Here is a 15,393-nt window from a genome sequence, read left to right as displayed (position 1 = left end):
CGTGTCGGCTCGCAGCCGCCGCGATGCTCCGCCACAGGAAAAACACCTCTGTTGGAAGCCTTAAGGACAAGTTGGAACATGTCCAGCTGTTAAACAATTTCTCATATACTCACTCCACTGAAAGCCATCAAAAGCCGCCTGGATTTTACAAATGGTTATCAACACGGAGGTGTTTTTCCTGTGTCGCCGCACCGCGCCGGCTGCGTCCCGACGCGCGGACCCGTCCGCACGTCTTTCATTAAAAAAAAATCTCCTTTAACAGTGGAATATCCAGATAAAATGCTGAAACTGACTTCTTCTGAAACTTCTCTGTTCTCTCACGACGTCCTGGATCAATAGAGCCTGAAATGTGGAGGTTTTCAGCCTGAAACAGGCTGATGACAGCGCCTGAGAGCGCTGCACGACGTCTCGCTCCGTGGGAAGTCCTTAAAACGACAGTATCACCTCAAAATCTCTCATCAGCCGTTAAATTTTTCACTGAAAACCAGCTTAATTTTTCGAACCATGTCCACTTCGATGCGTCTCACAGGTTTAGAAAAAATTTTGATCAAACAAAGCGCCAGTCTCTCAGCAACTTCTCAGACAAAGGAATTCCGACGAGGGGCTGGACGACTCCTCCCACAAGGAGGGCTCACAGGCGAATGACGTCACCGACAGGCGTGGAAAAACTCACGCATGCGCACGAGGGTTCATGCATGTCTGACATAAAAACATATGAATGAAATCCATTTAGTTTTTGAAAAAAATAAAAAGGACCTATACTTTATGGACAGCCCTCGTACAACCTTGTGACGACCGTGTGGGGACGCTGAGGGCCGTTTCAGAGTCTGACATCGCGCCTGTGAAGGAGGACGAGGGTGAGAGGCTAACGTTGTCAGCACACGACAGAGGTGAATATTCTGAAAAGTTAATCCGTGAATGTAAATTGGCGTTTATACGCAGCTATAAGTAATTATTGGTGGAAATTGTTTGGCGTGCTCCTCACGGCAGTGGCGTGCGGATTAATGATCCTCCACTAGCTGTGAGCAGCAGCCTCTTTGAACTAAGTTTGAAACCAGACCTAAACGTGTAGCTGATAAGTTTGCCTCTAAACAATATTTCGTAGTAATAAGTGTTGAATAATCTCATCTCTGTTCCTCCTTCGCAGAGTACAGTGTGGGAAAGTCACCTGGGGGGTGTTGAGCAAAGTTTCTGTGGAATAACAGCTATTTTCTATTTATTTAAGGCATAACAGGTTAGGAAAACACACTGTGTACCCAGGAACAAACAAAAATAAAATTGTTGCATAGTGTTATTTATTCCATTGTATGAGAGCCATCAATAATATGCATCGGTCCATTGTGTGGCTCAGTTAGCTTTTTGAAAAAAATACTTCCATGAGTAAGCTAAATCCAGCAGCCGCAGTGTTCCTTCAGACATCTTTGACTGCAGAAGCACTTTTTCGCCGGAAGAAAACAGGCGTGTGTGCTCTTCAGTGGCTCTGGCTAACCTCAACGGTGTGGCCAGCCAGGGGGAACTGCTGGTCTGCCACTGAGCCTACTCTGCCCTCTGCTGCCAGCATCCTGTAAGTCAAATTTCAAATGATAATGGATCTATCTATGCTTTTCTTAATACAGATAATACCATATAATGAGAAGAAAACACATCACTTCAACAAATAATGTCTTTTAGGCATAACTGTCTTAGCTTATATAAAATATATGATAAAAATGTAATAATAAAAAAAACAGTTTGTTTGAGGGGAAGCACCAGAAGAAAAAACTCAGTTTCTGTAGTGATTAATCAAACAAACAGGCACAACAATGTGTACAAATACACAGGTAATACAGAGAAAATAGAAAAAAAAAACCTTTACATTTATATCGCTGCAACTTCATACGACAGAATAATTAACTGTTCAAGGCAGATTTTGTAGTGTAAATATTTTCACGAGGACCGTGATGAAATCTCAAAGTCTGTTTTGATTATTTACTAAGTGACCATTGGTGGTAGTGAGGCAGGTGCGGTGGGCAGGGTGCTGCCTCTCACGATGTTCTGGTCCGCAGAGAGCTCATCCTGAGCACCGTCAGCTCGGCTATGTCTGCATCCTGCATTGCCACTTCTTGCTGGCAGCTTTCTCTGATTACATACACTACGAGACCCACACAGATGAAAATGAGAGGACTAGGCCTATAACCTGGGATATAAAAAGAAACACTTTATTAAAGAAATATCAGCTATATTGTCAATACATGCACACATTGGTTGCTTCTTTTCAATTCCATTGTGGTTATGTACAGATGGAAAAGCACAGAAATTGTGTCAGTCCAAATACTTATGGACCTAACCTACTAGACCTAAAACTCAGTTATCTTGAAAACCAAACCCAAACAACTGCACAGAGTCCCTTTATAAACGGAAACATGAACCATCCAGAACTGATATGAAGGGCGCTACCTATTTGCCCATGAGCCAGTCATCAATTTTGACCTAATCTGTACTATTTAAGAGGACTAAACGATACTTAGAATCCAGCCTCAGTGTGCCGACCCCAAAAATATATGGCCATCCCAGGGTTGTAGCTATAGCCAGGTAGGGGCCAGTGAAGGGTTACACAGAGCTCAAAATTTAAAAGTGCTCCAATCATGTTCAAAAATATACCACATTATTTGTCTGATCATAATGATTCCAAAAAGGCATAGTTTGGACTATCTATGACTGAATGTTATGGAGTTATGGCGTAAAACAGCAAAACCGTGACAAGGGTCAGTTTCTGTTTGTACAGGGGTCAAAAGTTGAAGTTGCAATAATATGATCACAGTAATGTCACATTTAATTAATGTCAAACTGCATGTCAGTATCTGCTGTTGTTAAAGAGGAACCAGTTACAACTGAAACAGACTGCATTCAGATGATGTCCTGATGTGGAAAAATACTTCCTTTCACAATGACTGTGCGGTTTGTGTTTGTGTGTGTGTGTGTGTTGTGTGTGTGTGTGTGTGTGTGTGTGTGTTTGTGTGTGTGTGTGTTGTAATTGCACCTAGGGCGGTCTGAGGAGGCGTAGTACACGAAATTCAGAAGCGGTTAAAGAATGTTGTTTACAATCCCAATTCTAATGAAGTTGGGACGTTGTGTAAAATATAAATAAAACACAATACAATGATTTGTAAATCCTCTTCAACCTATATTCAATTGAATACACCACAAAGACATGATATTTAATGTTCAAACTGATAAACTTTATTGTTTTGTCCAAATATTTGCTCATTTTGAAATGGATGCCTGCAACACGTTTCAAAAAAGCTGGGACAGTGTTTACCACTGTTACATCACCTTTCCATCTAACAACACTCAATAAGCATTTGGGAACTGAGGACACTCATGACTGGGTATAAAAGGAGCATCCCCAAAGGTCTCAGCGTTCACATGCAAAGATGGGGTGAGGATCACCACTTTGTGAACAACTGCATGAAAAAATAGTCCAACAGTTTAAGAACAATGTTTTTCAACATTCAATTACAAGGACGTTAGGGATTCCATCATCTACAGTCCATAATATAATCAGAAGATTAAGACAATCTGGAGAACTTTCTACAGGTAAGTGGCAAGGCCGAAAACCAACACTGAATGCCCGTGACCTTCGATCCCTCAGGCAGCACTGCATTAAAAACCGACATCAGGAACACTTCAGAAAACCATTGTCAGTTAACACAGTTCGTCGCTACATCTACAAGTGCAAGTTAAAACTCTACCATGCAAAGCGAAAGCCATAGATCAACAACATCCAGAAATGCTGCCCCTTTCTCTGGGCCCGAGGTAATTTAAAATGGACAGACAAAAGTGGAAAAGTGTGCTGTGGTCTGATGAGTCCACATTTCAAATTGTTTTTGGAAATCATGAACATCGTGTCATCTGGACAATAGAGGAAAAACACTATCCAGATTGTTACCAGTGCAAAGTTCAAAAGCCAGCGTCTGTGACGGTATGGGGTGTGTGTTAGTGTCCGTGGCATGGGCAACTTACACATCTGTGATGGCACCATCAATGCTGAAAGGTACATCCAGGTTTTGGAGCAACACATGCTGCCATCCAAGCAACGTCTTTTTCAGGGGCGTCCCTGCTTATTTCAGCAAGACAATGTCCACATTCTGCACGTGTTACAACAGCGTGGATTCGTAGTAAAAGAGTGGGGGTACTAGACTGGCCTGCCTGCAGTCCAGACCTGTCGCCCATTGAAAATGTGTGGCGCATATAAACCCCAAATAGACGTTCCCTATGTGCCACAAACACTGAACCATAGAGTGTCAAGATGGAGCCCAAACTCTGTGCAGGCTTTGTAATAAATTGCTAGCTGTAGAGAAGTTTTTTGTTTTTATTAACTTGTTTTGGCTTTATGTTATTAGATTACAAAAAAGGAGGCTGTAATCATAGAAATGGCAAAAAACTTGAGATTAATAGTAGGTACACACAGTGGTGGAAATTATACCGACTGGACCGACACACTGGCTCAAAATTTGCAAATATCTTGATACCTGATCATAGCAGTAAAGCCTAATTAAGCGCATGTTAAGGTCTGTTTTTTTTCTGGCACTTCTGATCACTTGGTTTCCGGCCAAAGCCAATTAAAGAGTTATGGGCAATGATACCATGCAAGACTTTCTGATGCATTGACTTGCACCCCCATCACCTCACAGCACATTGTCTCTGCTGCAAACCTGCAGAAACCTCAGTAGGTCAGTGAGTACATCAAACATCACAAAACACTGAAGATTTATGCAACTCAGGAAATAAGATGCTTCAACAACAGGCTGAAAACTCCTGGCTTCTTCTACGCTGTGGTTTTTGGTGTTGTCTGTGGCAGTACCATCAGTGATGACCAAAAGGCAAAGAGCAAACACACAGCCCTTTGTGCATGTTGCACTAGTGTACCACCTGAAGTCTTCTTTCCAGCTTATGTGCTGGAGGCTCTAAATCACTGATTTACAGGCCATCGGCAGCCCACAAGCCACCATTTGATGATACCCAAAAGTTGTCTGACCTTATATTGATACAGGAATCATAATCTCTGCCTGACTATACTATTTTCTGCAGTCTTTAAGGTGCTAATTTGTACATATGCTTGTTAAACAGAATCTTTTTAAAAAAAGAGAGAGAGAGTCAACTCACCTGAGAAAAGACAAACAGCTGCTGTGAGCGGAGCATTAGTTCTTTGGGGGTGACAGCTCCCTCAATAACTGGCTCACACCATTTCTGCGGAGCCGCCTTGTCAACGAGGACAAATCTACCCTCCCAGTCTGTCATAGCGCAAGCAAAGTACTGGCCATCGAGGAACAACAAAATCAACCAAACGACGGCAGGAACGAAGCTGGAAATGGAAACATTTTTCCTGAGCCATGAGTCACATCGGCACCCTTGAATGATCAGCATCAAGGTGAAGGCCATGACGGCAGGAATGATGAAGAATGCTGATGAAAATACTCCATTCCATGTGGGGTTGCAAGGACACTCAAACTCCAACTCCACCAGCTTCTCCAGTCCCATGAGGATGAAGCCGAAAGCCACATTTGATGCCAGAGGACTGTTGCTAAGTTCATTTTTCAGCCTGGTAAGCCATTGTTGACTACTTTCCATACTAGATTGACTGAGAAATAAGGAAAATAGTTGTAAAAAGCCACTGTTGTGAACACATTGGCAGCAGCTAAGTGATGCGTAATTAATACAGCCATGGGTAAGTTTTCCCTAAGGGCAAAATGCCACATGTCCACTCTGATTGGTTTTGAACAAAGGAGGGTGTGACCTTGAAGCTGACATTTTTCTCGCTGATTGGTCTGTGAAAGGTTTCAGGTGGGGTTACATTTTAAATGTGGTGTTCCTTGGACAAACTGGAGGGAGGGCTGTAAAATGGAGGGAAGTTTGTTCTGCGCAGACAAGCTCCTTTGCAATATCCCAACAAAAGCATGCTGGGAGCAGTATTTATAATATAACAGAGAGTAAACCGTGACAAGTGCAAACACATTAAAATGAAATAACTTCATATCAATCACTTTTAAAGGAACAGTACAAACTAAGCAGCTTCAGTGCATGAACCAACAAAAACATTTAAGGATATAGAAATTACAAAAACATTGTCAGTAATGCACATAATTAGAAAAAAAAATGTATTCATAAAAATACGTATTCAAATTTGATAAAATTGTAATTGTAACATCAGTAAATGAAGCCTGTAAATGGAGTGGCAATAAAACCTAAATAAATAAGGTTAAAATAACATCATACATCAAAAACGTGACCACAAAATATTCTAAAAGTTCAACAAAGTAAGCAAATTTAACTGTCCGATGAATTTTTAGTTCAACACAGAGTTAGACAAGACATTAAATCTACATTGTCGCCACAGCAAATCCAAGGTGGATCTGCATGTTGAATTGGCACAAGTTTTACACACTGGGAGAGGTGACTGTCTAGTGGTTAAGCGTTGGGTTTGAGACCAGAGGATCCTTGGTTAAAATCCCAGCCTGAATGGAAAATCACTGAGGGCCCTTTGGCAAGGTCCTTAATCCCCTAGTTGCTCCCGGTATGTAGTGTGCGCCTTGTATGGCAGCACCCTCACATCAGGGTGAATGTGAGGCATTATTGTAAAGAGCTTTGAGCATCTGATGCAGGTGGAAAAGCGCTATATAAATGCAGTCCATTTACCTTTTTACACCAGATGCCCTTCCTGACGCAACTCCACATTACATGGAAAAATGGGGCAGGGGTGGGGTTTGAACCAGGAAACCTTCTGCCCTGAAACCTAGCGCACTAACCACTTGGCCACCACCCCCTGTTACTTTTTTGCAGTGTATTTTTCCAAATAAATAGCCAAATAATAAAAGCAGTTCTATGGTCCTTCGGGGCATTTTTCGGGGTGTATGGATTCATAGTTACCAAGGGATTTGTACAGACTATTATCTGCTGACCCATAGAAAACATTGATCTGACTCAGTTCCTCTCAGTGAAGGATCCATTGTAAAATATTTTAAAAGCTGATTAACAGATCAAATGTGGTTGTACTCACACTGAGCAAAAAAAAAAAAAAGTAGGATGACTTATTTAACCTGGTCTTTTTTAAACCTTGGATGGACATAGTCGTTCCCTCTCCTGTGTTCCCCATGTGTAATTCCCATGTGTAATGATCGGCAGGAACTGGCTTGCTAAGTCTGGATGGTAATCCCAGGGTCCTCGTGGTCAATATAAGCACATGTGCTTGTTGCTTTAAAAGGTCATTACTAAGAAAGAGCTGAAAATGCCTTTTGTTAAGCCTACTTGACTGACCACACGAGGTCGCCCTCGTACAATTTTTTTTGCCCAGATAAAGGACATCGAGGATTAAGCAAGAGGCCATGTTGAACTTTCAAGGGGATGTAGTACATCCTGCTCCAGCACAGCCAGGCCACTGATGTGAGACATCATGCGCAAGTTAGGGTTTAAGCTCCGCCGGGGCTGCTGGGTAAGTTCAAAGGTTAAGTTACATAAACATTGCACATTCCCAGGATTATGGCGGCAAATTATGGACAAGTGTGCCTGTGGAAATGGGGAAAGATTGCAAGTCCTTTGTGGCAGGGGTTTGCAGTGACAGGGAGAATGGAGGGAGCTTCGAGCTCTAGTGTTCTATGCTCAGTTCTCAAGTGTACCGCAAACCCACAGCAAAACAGGAGAACCAACTCCGAGCAGATCAGTATCGGAGTTTACTACAGTCAGTGGTGTCATAGTACCCGATCCATTCGCCAGCCTCCTGTACGAGTTGGTTAGGTATATTACTGCATTTACAAGAGACATAGATTAAGTTTATCATGCGTATAGACAGGCTGGCACTTACAATACTTCATACTGTAGGTTACATTGTGATTCTTGTGGCTGAAGGTGACCCTGATTTGAGTGGTGGTAACCCAGAAAACTGCAAACCAGGACAGGGGTGTCTTTTACTAGGAAGCTAGTCAACTCACACCACATTTTCAGTTTGTAAATTAATCTTCTGAAAAGAAAGGTCCGGAACTATTCACTGTTCAGTTGCATATGAACAACACAGTACATACATGATGATAATGACCAGACTCATTTCATCCTGTGTTTCTGAAGTCCATGTGCAGATGCATATATAGTATTGTAATAAATGGACTGATAAATCAGTGTTTCTGAAAACATTAATTCACTCATTCCATTCTTTGTATGTTAATCATGATCACTATTAGTGACTCAAATTTAACAAGCAATATATATGTCTAAATAGAAATGAAAATGTAATAAAAAAGTAAAAACATGAATGAAACTAAAAATGAAGATATTATCCTAAATATAAATAAAGTTCATGATACGCTTAACCTTGATTTAAACTGGTTTGAAATTAACATGAAGTAAAATGAAATTCAGATTAAGGAGATACCTATAACTTGGTTAAGAGAATTTTTAATGCTAAATGGATTCTCACCCAATAATAGTAACGACCAGCCGTGTTAAACCAGTTTAAGTCAAGTTTAAGTTAAATCTGCACTGAGGCAGGTTTCCTGGCTGGTTAAACATATTGGAGTAATGACAATATTAATACAATAACATGCTTTTGGAGGGCGGTATGCATTTTCAGAGGCCCGACATTCACGCCCAGTCAATCAAAATGACTGATATTTCCTCTGAAAATGCATACCACATGACAACAGCATGTTATTTGCATTATTATCACTTTTTACTGAGATACACAACATGTAACGCGTACATAAAAAGTTGGCTCACTTAACTTTTGTCATGTCAGCTGGCGTGCGCGCTGCTATCCAAATTCGGCAGGGAGTCCTCATCAAGCTGGCTGCTTTAGCTGCTGTTCATTGTTGTACTATCCATGAGAAAATCATCCGGAATATCCATATTGGGACCAAAACACACTTCTCGCCTTTTCATCTTTTCCTCTGCTGACAGTTCTTCGGCTGCTCGCACGCTATGACGTCATTTGTTTATGCACAGCGGGCGAGTATAGCCAGTAGCATTGACGTCCGAGCAACGCCCTGGTAAAGTGATAATAATGACCAATATTGTGCCCTTGTTAAATTAAAAGAAAAAGTATCAGACAGTTTTTGAGAAAACTGGGTCCAAATACCCAAATTGGCTGGTTTCGGCATAAAAATGGCCACCATTTCCAAATGAACGAATCTATGACTAGAATTTTTTGACGTGAAATATGTCAATGACCAATATTACACCCGTGACAAATTAGAAAAAAAAAACTTATCAGACAGTTTGTGAGAAAATTGCCTTTAAGCGCTCAAAATGGCTATTTCCAGCATACACATGGCCGCCATTTCTAAATGAACAAATTTACGAATATGATTTTTAGATGGGAACAATGTCAATGACCCATATTACACCCTTGCCAAATTACAAAAAAGTTGGACAGTTTTTGAGATGCAATAAAAGCATGATGACGCAGTCGCCGAAAACTACGACACTGGATTAGCGGCCTATCAGCCAGTAACCCAAAAAGGGACCCCAAAATATCTCTTAGACTGTAAACCACCATCTGTATCACATTCAGTATGACAAGTAAGTATGAATGCACAAAAAAGACCATAAACTTTTGTGGGAAAAGACAATTTTTAATGAATGAATCTTTTACTCTGTCTGTATTCCATTTCTGTATTTTAGGCTGTGCCTATACAGCAAAACCTGGGCATTTTTAGCAAATACACACCCTGGAGAATTTTCTTGGCACCCAGTTCTTTCCAGACTCAAAGGGGTAGAACACGGGGGGGGGGGGGGTTGCAAATACAGCTTTCACATCCCTTTCATGTCTCTGGATGAACATCACATGCACTTGTTTTCCATTTGTTAAAGCTATCTGTTAACAACCGCCTGCGCGCACACATGATGGTTGAGGTTAGGTGGGCGCACGCGTATGCGCAGCAGTTTGTGGAGTCGCCTCCTCCGCCGACCGGATCAGCATCCGTTCTCTTAAAAACAGACCCGCGCGTGTTGGAGGCTGCACCGCTTCCTTCCCGTGCGGAATTAATTCGTGCGCTTTTCTTTTCTTTTCTTTTTTTTTTTTAATCACCCAACCGTGACTACCGGGGCGCGCACATGCGCATCTCGCTGCGCATCTTTGAATCTTCAGAACTACGCCGTGGACAATCTCCCTGACATCAGGAGACCTCTCCTCCGCAGTCCGACCAGCCCAGGCCTCCTCTTCGCCCGCCCATGGCCGCACCTCGGCGTCCCTGAGCGGCTGGCTTCGTCCCGGACCGCTTCCCGCGACAAGATCTGCAAAGATTTATTTATTTTAAATCGCCCCGGCTGACTGTTTTAAAGAGCGATGCACGGCCCCCTGTGTAGATCTTTGTGCTCACGATCTCTCCAACCACCGTTCGTCCGAGTGAGACCTCCGGTCCTCTGCTCGAGTCCCGGCGATGCGTCTTTACGCGGCGATGCTGGCGGCGCTCCTTTTGGGGAACTTGATGTTGCTTTCGTCTCGGCTCAAAACGGTAGGAAGCACATGTGACCGTGGCGTAAATGTCACCATCGAACCCAGACTCGACTTGTACTCAGGAAGGAAAGAAAGAAAGAAAAAAAAAATGAAGATAAGCGTAGCCTGAATGTGTTGTTTAAAAGAGGACTGGTTTTAGAACAGTTCGGACGTACCTCAGACAAGGCCAAACTGACTTGTGACGTTTTAAAGTGGTATATTGTTGTGTAAGTGTGTGTGCGCAGAATGTTTCCTGTCGTTGTGGGACAGTCAGCAGACTGAGTAATTCATCCTCCTATGATGGAATCCTGCTGCTAGTGTGCACTTGTTCTACGGGGGGGGGGCGACTGAATGTGTCATGCAGGAAAAACCTGCTCTGGACTGATGAAGCCTCAGAACCGAACTTTAAACAATAATATTTAATTGAATGCTTGGAAGTCTTAATATTCCTTCTTCGTAAAGTTCTTCACATGCCTGCACCTCAGTGGCCACGTTCACATTACTGGCTGATGTAGCCTAAATCTGATGTTGTTTTTGTTTTGTTTTTGTTTGTTTTTTTTTCAGAAATGTGACTGGTCTGGGTCTCCTTTCCCTGAAACATTTTACAGGTTAAATTATCTTTTTTAAATGTTAAAATCAAGCGGCAGCCTCCCGTAGTGAAAAGTGAGGCTAACACGGAAGTGGCACATCTTGCAGTTTCTTGAATGGCTGCTTGACACTGCCTCTAAAACATAGATGACCTATGTTCAAGTGTCCTGTTTTGCAGCAGAAATAAACATGTTTACATGTTTATTTTCTGTGTACAGTAAAAATGGGTTTAGTCTCTATAGCTAGTTTCCCAATTCATGCTAGTCATACAAGGGAGAATTTTTACATAAGGCCCCATAAAAAAAAACAGTAGGTTATCATTCTTGACATCAGAAAAAAGTGATAAGGAAGGGCGAAGTTTAAAATTTAAATTTTTATTTTATTTCTTTTTTCATCATAATGTCATTTCAAACCTGGGAAATGACATACCTCACCTTGTTTCTATGTTGAATACAGTCAGTGTATCCGCCCTTTTCAGCTTTCAAACCCTGCAAAACCTCGGAGAGGTTGCTGTGCTGCGAGATCTCAGTAACATTGAGAACTGCATTGAGACGCTGTGATCACGCTGCACTTTAACCGCTGCACACGGACAACACCATTAAACCAACATATAACTATTTTTATATTGTGCCTAAAACTCTCATGAATATATTCTCTGGGTTTCTAGACATTGTTATTGTGTTTGTTTTATGTAAACATGCGAGAATCACAAGCCGTCTCTCGTATTTTCAATGGGAGCTGCTGTGAGCTACGCTCACTTCCTGTTTATGTCATTCTGGGGGAAAGTGAAGTTTGCTCTTTAATGTCTTGATTATTGTTCTTTACAACTCTGTTGTCCTCTTTGTTCCAGACTAATATATATAATATGTCTGAAATTCGGTTTGCGTTTATTAAATTCCACACAGATTAAACGCATCAGAAACGGATTATTCGTTATAATTGTTTTAGCATGTTTTCAGTGTATCATGCAGCAGTCTCTTATTAACGTGATAAAAAACATAAAAAAAAATACATTTTTGTAGTATAATATTCATTTACAATTGTCATAATGTGGATTCTCTATGCTGTTTTGACTGCAGCGACTCTCTGGCACGCAAAGGATTATGGATACATGAAAACCCTGGATTGCATGCAAGTAGCATGATAACATGCATACTGTGTGTGAGTGAGACGAAGCAACTGACTGATCCAGTTTTAAAATAACCACACAGTAAATAGTCACTTGCAACTTAGCCACTCAGTTATAAGACACAAAGACTATAGTACAGTTTCACTTCAAATTATGACAAAACCAGCCTCACAACTTTGCAATAGTATTTGATTAAAATCCACAAAAATAAGGATGTCATCCAACTACTCCTCTAGGAGGTGGGCCAGATCAAGCGGCCAGAACTACAGATAAGAAGAAGAAGAAGCAGATGAGGAAAAACACCTTGCAACTGTTGTACTTAGTGTCCAAGCTACCTCCATTGTCCAGCATACAACATGCATAGTGCCTGTAAATATCACTCATGGGGGGGAGAGACGCACACCCTGTACCATGGCTTCAGCTTCTTGGCCTTATCGGCAATCTGTATTGAGATAAATGGCATTGTCCCCATGTGTGTGGTTGTCTGTGACAACTAGCGCCAAGTTCTGGGCGCGGCTCAGTAAACTTCGGCCGTCTTCGGCCAAAGCATACTCACCATCTAGCAGATGTGCTGGTTCTTGCACCAGCTGTACCGCTGTCAATGAAATTTGCCAAAAAAAAAAAAAAAAAAAAAAATTGATGCTGGGTGATTTCGGCATGCCGGCGAGGATGATAAACTAATGTTTTCTTTTTGTTTGTTTGTTTTATAGACCTAACTCATCAGCCTAAGATATTTTAAGCCATAAAATTATCAATAATTGGGGTTACTTTGAATGCAGCTACTGCGTGGGTCAAAACAACCATCTATCTGCTAGCTAGCTGCTGTGTGCTCGACCGTAATTGTCCTTTCTGAGCACTTTATAAAAAATATCAATGGTAAAATGAAAAAATAACTATGATAATATTGCTTACTGTGGTGTTAACTGTACTAACAGACCACCTAAAAGTCTGTGCTCCATTATTTATGTTGAGTGTAACTGTTGTATTATTTATTTTCTGTGTTAGCATCTATAGGACTAATCACAAGGTATTGATACCTCGGTGACATTAGCTACATTAAGGGTGACTCAGTTATTCAAGCGGTCTACCCACATCCAAGCAACCGTTATGGAAATGCAAAAATATGCATTTTGGAAAGGTACCCTGAGCTACCCGCATATGTGAAAGGTTCAAATGGAGGAAAATGTATGGTGTTTTAATGGAAAATGCCATGAGAAATTCCCAGGTTTTCCTAAACACAATGAAAATGGTTTGTTCAATTTTTTTAAAATATTTTGCACAGCCAAGGGCATGGTTGGCCTCAAATAAAAATTTGTGATTTTAGCATAGTAGTTTTTTTGCATCTGAACCCTACACATGTTAAACACCCAAACCAAGATTAGCCTGTTAGCTTTGCTTGTTGTGTGTTTGGGGCTGCATTTGTCCCAACCAAGATGTCAGCTGTAGAAATGTCTGCTGTTGTGATTGGTTGTTACCTTGCTATGTCATCACAGTTAGACGTTTAACTAGCTTAATTAGCAAGCCACATATGGGTATATGGGTATATACCACCAATAACTAGCAAAAATCTATTTAAGCATAAAAATTCAAAAAGAAAAAATAATATAGCACCTTCAATTGCACCACAGACTAAAACAGTTAAATGTGGTCTATTAAACATTAGGTCTCTTTCTTCTAAGTCCCTGTTGGTAAATGATATAATAATTGATCAACGTATTGATTTATTCTGCCTAACAGAAACTTGGTTACAGCAGGATGAATATGTTAGTTTAAATGAGTCAACACCCCCCGAGTCACACTAACTGTCAGAATGCTCGTAGCACGGGCCGGGGCGGAGGATTAGCAGCAATCTTCCATTCCAGCTTATTAATTAATCAAAAAACCTAGACAGAGCTTTAATTCATTTGAAAGCTTGTCTCTTAGTCTTGTCCATCCAAATTGGAAGTCCCAAAAACCAGTTTTATTTGTTATTATCTATCGTCCACCTGGTTGTTACTGTGAGTTTCTCTGTGAATTTTCAGACCTTTTGTCTGACTTAGTGCTTAGCTCAGATAAGATAATTATAGTGGGCGATTTTAACATCCACACAGATGCTGAGAATGACAGCCTCAACACTGCATTTAATCTATTATTAGACTCTATCGGCTTTGCTCAAAAAGTAAATGAGTCCACCCACCACTTTAATCATATTTTAGATCTTGTTCTGACTTATGGTATGGAAATAGAAGACTTAACAGTATTCCCTGAAAACTCCCTTTTGTCTGATCATTTTTAATAACATTTACATTTACCCTGATGGACTACCCTGCAGTGGGGAATAAGTTTCATTACACTAGAAGTCTTTCAGAAAGCGCTGTAACTAGGTTTAAGGATATGATTCCTTCTTTATGTTCTCTAATGTCATATACCAACACAGAGCAGAGTAGCTACCTAAACTCTGTAAGGGAGTTAGAGTATCTTGTCAATAGTTTTACATCCTCATTGAAGACAACTTTGGATGCTGTAGCTCCTCTGAAAAAGAGAGCTTTAAATCAGAAGTGTCTGACCTCCGTGGTATAACTCACAAACTCGTATGCTTAAAGCAGATAACCCGTAAGTTGGAGAGGAAATGGCGTCTCACTAATTAGAAGATCTTCACTTAGCCTGGAAAAAGAGTTTGTTGCTCTATAAGAAAGCCCTTCGTGAAGCTAGGACATCTTTCTACTCATCACTAATTGAAGAAAATAAGAACAACCCCAGGTTTCTTTTCAGCACTGTAGCCAGGCTGACAAAGAGTCAGAGCTCTATTGAGCTGAGTATTCCATTAACTTTAACTAGTAATGACTTCATGACTTTCTTTGCTAACAAAATTTTGACTATTAGAGAAAAATTACTCATAACCATCCCAAAGATGTATCGTTATCTTTGGCTGCTTTCAGTGATGCCGGTATTTGGTTAGACTCTTTCTCTCCGATTGTTCTGTCTGAGTTATTTTCATTAGTTACTTCATCCAAACCATCAACATGGCTTATTAGACCCCATTCCTGCATTAGTGAAGGTTACAAATGATCTTCTTATGGCTTCGGACAGTGGACTTATCTCTGTGCTTGTTCTGTTGGACCTCAGTGCTGCTTTTGATACTGTTGACCATCAAATTTTATTACAGAGATTAGAGCATGTCATAGGTATTAAAGGCATTGCGCTGCGGTGGTTTGAATCATATTTGTCTAATAGA

The 15,393-nt window shown here is 41.0% G+C and overlaps 1 protein-coding gene across 4 annotated transcripts in view; it reads left to right on the top strand.

The window, feature by feature from the left end:
* Positions 1-15,393, top strand: part of nptnb (neuroplastin b) — a 132,831-nt gene that overhangs the window by 15,855 nt on the left and 101,583 nt on the right. For 3 of the 4 annotated variants that reach the window (XR_004564838.1, XM_034186529.1, XM_034186524.1), the window contains exon 1: positions 10,300-10,481. The exons of the other annotated variant lie outside the window; for it this stretch is intronic. Coding sequence is in view for 2 of the 3 variants with exons in the window: in XM_034186529.1 (XP_034042420.1) it covers positions 10,313-10,481 (169 nt within the window). In the remaining variant the exon portion in view is untranslated. Of the gene's footprint in view, positions 1-10,299; positions 10,482-15,393 lie in introns of those variants that run through there. 4 annotated transcript variants of the gene reach the window in all.

Source organism: Thalassophryne amazonica, chromosome 2 (assembly GCF_902500255.1).
Source record: "Thalassophryne amazonica chromosome 2, fThaAma1.1, whole genome shotgun sequence".
Taxonomy (NCBI): Eukaryota; Metazoa; Chordata; class Actinopteri; order Batrachoidiformes; family Batrachoididae; genus Thalassophryne; species Thalassophryne amazonica.
This window is presented reverse-complemented; position numbering and strand designations above follow the sequence as displayed.